At 39.0% G+C, this 5117-nt stretch overlaps 1 protein-coding gene across 1 annotated transcript; it reads right to left on the bottom strand.

Annotated features, from left to right (window-relative positions):
* Positions 1-1212: 1212 nt before the first annotated feature.
* LOC110021028 (pentatricopeptide repeat-containing protein At1g73710) lies at positions 1213-4674 on the bottom strand. Its single transcript, XM_020719347.1, is given in 2 exon segments — positions 1213-1774; positions 1776-4674. Coding segments are annotated over 2 exon segments (2853 nt in total). The 5' UTR covers positions 4502-4674; the 3' UTR covers positions 1213-1647.
* Positions 4675-5117: the final 443 nt, after the last annotated feature.

Raw genomic sequence — 5117 nt, 5'->3', positions numbered from 1 at the left:
CATGACATGAATCATTTAGTGCATCATGCACATAAAAAAAACAAAATTGACAATTAAATAAAATAGATGAGGAACCACTTTACAAATTAGGAATAGTCACGAAATGATCACTAATGGAATATAGTTTCTTTTCCTTATTTTTAGGTCTTAACTCATTGCATGAAAATGAGTGATTTGGCCCATGAGAATCACTAACTTATAGAGTGAGTTATACATCTGCATATGAATTGGATTTTAGAACAAATCTTTTGTGCATTCATCATCAAAGACGTGCATTTCTACTCGCAGTTTGGTATTGATGAATTACACTGAGATTTAACCCAATAATAATAAAATACATCTGAGTTTGCTGAGCTATAAAATCTAAATTTAAATTACAAAAATAAACTCTCATTAATCTTAAGATATTTTGCTTATCATTCATACTTAAACAACTTGTTTTTTTTACGATCAAGTTGTAAGACCTATTTTTTTAATAAACATGGCCTTTATGGTTTTAAAATGCATTTAGGAGGCTTAGATGGCAGCCCTTTCCAAGTAGGGTTGTAAGTCAATTTTATTTTTTTTGCTGGTGCACTTCTTTTCTTTGGACCGGGCTCTGATGTTTCACTTTTTTCAGTAAACATCCCTTTTAATCTTAGAATTCTAAGATCTTTCATTAAGTACAACATAAATCCTCACTTTCCTAGGCTTTCTCACAATCTTATATCGTGAGATATAAGTCATAAATTTCTAAATAAAAGTTTAGATATGAAATATCAAATTAATTTTTCTTTCAAATATGTAAATCTAAACCATAGGATTGTTGAGATGTCATTAAAGTTTTCTCGGCATCTTCGACATCTACATTTCTCTTCTTTGTGTTCCAAAATAGTTGTTCCACATTGTATTTTTCCCGTTTGATTTTTTACAATTAATCGTGAAAATTAAATTTTGAATTCCTTGAAGACAAAACATCAATAATAGAGAATTTCCTAAAGTGATTTTGATCTCTTAAGATGTAATTAGCTATAGGGACTTGCGCCTATAAGAAATTAGTAACCCAGATAATCTTAAACCTCATCTAATCTTCAGATTATATAGAGCAAAAAATCAACTGGTATTTTCACAGACCAAGCAAATATTCTAATTTTTTAAGTTTGAACAATTGAATTCATTATTAAGTGATATTTTTATCTTTCGAGATGACATATTACTTGTAATGTCGTGTTTGATTATTTAAGCTATTACATATGAACTTACAGTAGGCAATTAAAATCCCAACAAAATTCATGGTTTCTCATCTTCTTTTCCTCGTGCTATGTGTCTCTGGTCTCTGCGCATCTCCCACCTTCTTGTAAAGCTTCTTCTAGTCGCAACCTATTCTCAGCCAAGACATCAAGCCAAATTTAGAGGAGACGACTGTAAAAAAAATAATAAAAACCAATATATATAAAGAACTTTTGTTTCAAATCAACAAAAGATTAAACATGTTTCTAGTCAACACGCCACTTAACAAGAACCCGTTTCATTTCTGATTGAGAGTTGCCTCCCAATGGATATATCCCGCTTTTTTACTGCCTTGAAGTTTGCTTTTCTAATCATTTTACAGGTTTCAAAAAACTCAAAACCACCACTTCAAACTCACTTGGAATCATAATAAACTTCCTAATCATCTTTGATCCCCCTATCATTTTGGACACAAAATCTCATCTCTTTATCAACCAATGCTGCAAGATCATATCTACCAGCTTCCTTATAACCACATATCAAGGCCTTGTAAAGAGATTCAGCAATACTTCAACAGGCCATAAATCCTCTTCAACCCTTCAATCATTCCTGCCTTGCCATAACAGCTTGCCAAATGGACGTACGTCACCATGTCTGGCCTAAGACCATCATCCTGCATTTTCATGTAAGCATTCAAGGCTTTATCAACCTCCCCAGCTTCTCCAAAAGCTCCAATGGCAGCATTGTACGCAAAGGGCTCAAGTTCCACCCCAAAATATACAAATGCTTCACATAGATTTAGTGCAAAAGTATGCAGACCTACAGTTGAAAAAAATGAAGTTTTTACAGCCTCTCTAGCATAAGGTTTTTCTTCAATATATGAAGATTCCAGCTGAAAAATCGCCTCGGGTGGAAATCCTCCCTTCTTCAACACAGTAAAAAGAATTTTAAATGTCAAAGCATCAGGTAGGATTTTTTCCATCAGCATTTCGTGCAATAACTCGCCGCAATCTTTGAGCTTTCCGATGACTGCATATGAAGCCATAACGTTGTTAAATGAAGTGCAGTTTTTAACCAAACCAGATTGCTGCATCTTTTTAGCAATATCAGTAGCCTCTTCTAACATACCCATGCTTTTATAAAGATACATCATTGTTGCATAAGAAACCTCATCTGCTCGATTTTTTATTATCATGTCATCAAAAATCAATTTTGCTTCGTTCACCATTCCTAGACCAGCATACAAATTGATCATGCAATTTGAGGCAATGACATCTGGACCATCTTCCATGTTCTTTATCTTTCCATACAAATCCTGAGCTTCTTTCCAGCAGCCAACCTTGCCATAAGCTTTGATTAACGAAGTGAGGACTATATGATTGGCCTTCAATCCAGATTTTTCCATGATGTTACAATATTCCAATGCCTCCCCTATTCTCCCAGATTCAGCGAAACCATCCACCAACGAACCATAAACGAATTCGTTAGGGTCAACACCACATTCTATCATGTCTTTGTAGATCTCAACAGCATTGGAAAGTAAACCCGTTCGACAATAACCAGTAAGAACGGCACAAAAAGACTCACATCGAGGAACGAAACCTAACTTTCTCATTTGGTTTAGTAAATCCATTGCCCTGTCTGGCGAATCACCACCAGAAAGCATCTGAATGAGTGAATTATATGTGCAATCATCAGGCCAGGGTCCGCTACGTTGCATCATTTCAAAGAGCTCTAAAGCTTTATCATACAGCTTAGCCTTCCCATACGCCTTAATCATAACATTATATTCAACAACATCCTTGTTACAGCCTACCTTCTTCGTCGCCAAGAAGATTTCCTCGGCTTCCTTCCAAAAGCCTTTCTCTGCAAACAAATCAGTTATAGCAGCACAATTCTTGGAGGAAATGTCTCCACCATAGCAATGCATCTCAAAGAAAATGAATGCCTTGTCGAGCAATCCTTCGGCAATGTACATCTTCATAACGACAGGCAGTGATTGCTCATCAACAGTAGAGCCTAATTCCATTATTTCCTCAATCACATCCTCAACTTCAGAAATCATCTTCTTTTCACACAAAATTTGTAAGATTATTCTGAAACTTGCAGCATCAGGATGAAGGCCAGACTCTTTCATCTTTCTGTAACACCTCAATACATTGTCAGCATCTCCATTTGAAGCATGGTAAGTCATAAATATGTTGAATGTTTTAGTATCAGAGTAGATTCTCCTCTCTTCCATTTTAATCAGTAAAGCCTCCGCCTCCAGCAAATGCCCATGGGAACAGCAAATGTTTATCATGGTGTTAAACGTGAGAATATCTGGCATCACCCCAGACTGCAACATCTGAAGGAATGCGTCTGAAGCATCCTTCAATCTTCCAGCTTTCCCATATAGATCTATCAAGGTGTTATAAGTGGCTGCGCGTCTGGGTTTCTGTGGACCTCGAGCCAAATCTGAAGAAATCTGAGAAACGGGAGCACGTCCACCTGATTTAAACAATTCTGTCAGCAGAAAATGCTTGGAGCTAAACACAGTGGAGTCAGCCAAGCCATCATGACTAAGATCAAGACAATCCAGTTCAACTTTTCCAGCACACCAACCTTTGAATAACCTTTCACCGATATCAAACTGCCCGGACCCTTTCAAAACCTGAATAGCAGTGTTTATGGTGACCTCATCAGGGAAAACACCTCTAGATTTCATGTGCCTGAGCCACAAAAGAGCTTCCTTTACAAGGCCGGCCTTTCCATAAACATCTATTAGGGTTGCATATGTGTTGTTAGTAGGAAAAACTCCATCTTTGGCCATTTGAATCCAACAGAGGCGGAGCTCGTCCCACCTCAGGGCCTTTCCGAGTGAGCGGAGGATAATATTATAGTGAATTGGGTTCGGAGAGTAGTCCTTAGCGGACTTCATCCGCCGGAAAAGGTTAAGGGATCGCTTCCAGTCCTTCTGCTTTTTGAGAAGGATGGTTTGCAACTTGGGGCTAAGACTGCTCACAAGAGAATCTATTGTTTCGTCAGGGAAGTCATGGTCTATTTTAGATGCTAGGGTTTTGAGAATAGAAAGAAAGGAGGCTCCGTCCCGATTCTTAGGAGCTGGGGGCGTAGAAAAAGGGAAACATTGAAGCTTTAACAATGGAGAAACCCTGGAAGAAGGAAGCGGAATTGAAAAGAGAGAGTTTTTACTGGAAGGGATGGAGGGGATGTAATCTCGGAGATAAGGCTGCTGTTTATAGCTTCCATTTTCCGGCCATGCGCCGCCGTAGTTGCAGCAGTGGAGTTTCATCAGCGAAGGTAATAAGCGGCGAGTAGGGCGAAGGTGTAAGGCTGTTTGCGAAGTACGAGTGCGTTTGTTTGACTTCTCGACTTGTGTTCCGAACCAAGATGCCTTCCCCAGCGTTTGAATAACGCCTTCCACAGCGCGAACGAAAAAGGGGGACTTTAGGAGAAGGACCGGCCGCCAACACTCTTATGTCAAAACTTGAAAATTCGTCGTGTTTAAATGCGAGTGCAGGGATTTATTCAGGAACGTTCTGTGTAATTCAAATGAGGTCGTAGACTCGATCGTCTCAAGAGGAACATGTTGGTCTTTATTTTCTGCTATTCCCCTTGCCCGGAGTGCAAGGATTTATTTAGGAACATTCTGTGTAATTCAAATGAGGTCTTAGGGTCCGTTTGGGGGGCTTGTGCATTTCAGGATAAGCTGTTTATCTTGAAATGCGGCCCGCGGGCCGGTTGCAGGGGTCGACTCGCGACCTGCGTTTAGTTTAAAAACTCAAACGCAGTCTCGAATAAGCTGGCGAAACACGCAAACCAAACGGTACCCGCACTATAAGCTGCCCCAAACAGACCCTAAGTCTTGACCGTCTCAAGAGGAACATGTTGGCCTTTCCGCACTATAA

This window comes from Phalaenopsis equestris, unplaced genomic scaffold, assembly GCF_001263595.1.
Source record: "Phalaenopsis equestris unplaced genomic scaffold, ASM126359v1 Scaffold000116, whole genome shotgun sequence".
NCBI lineage: Eukaryota > Viridiplantae > Streptophyta > Magnoliopsida > Asparagales > Orchidaceae > Phalaenopsis > Phalaenopsis equestris.
This window is presented reverse-complemented; position numbering and strand designations above follow the sequence as displayed.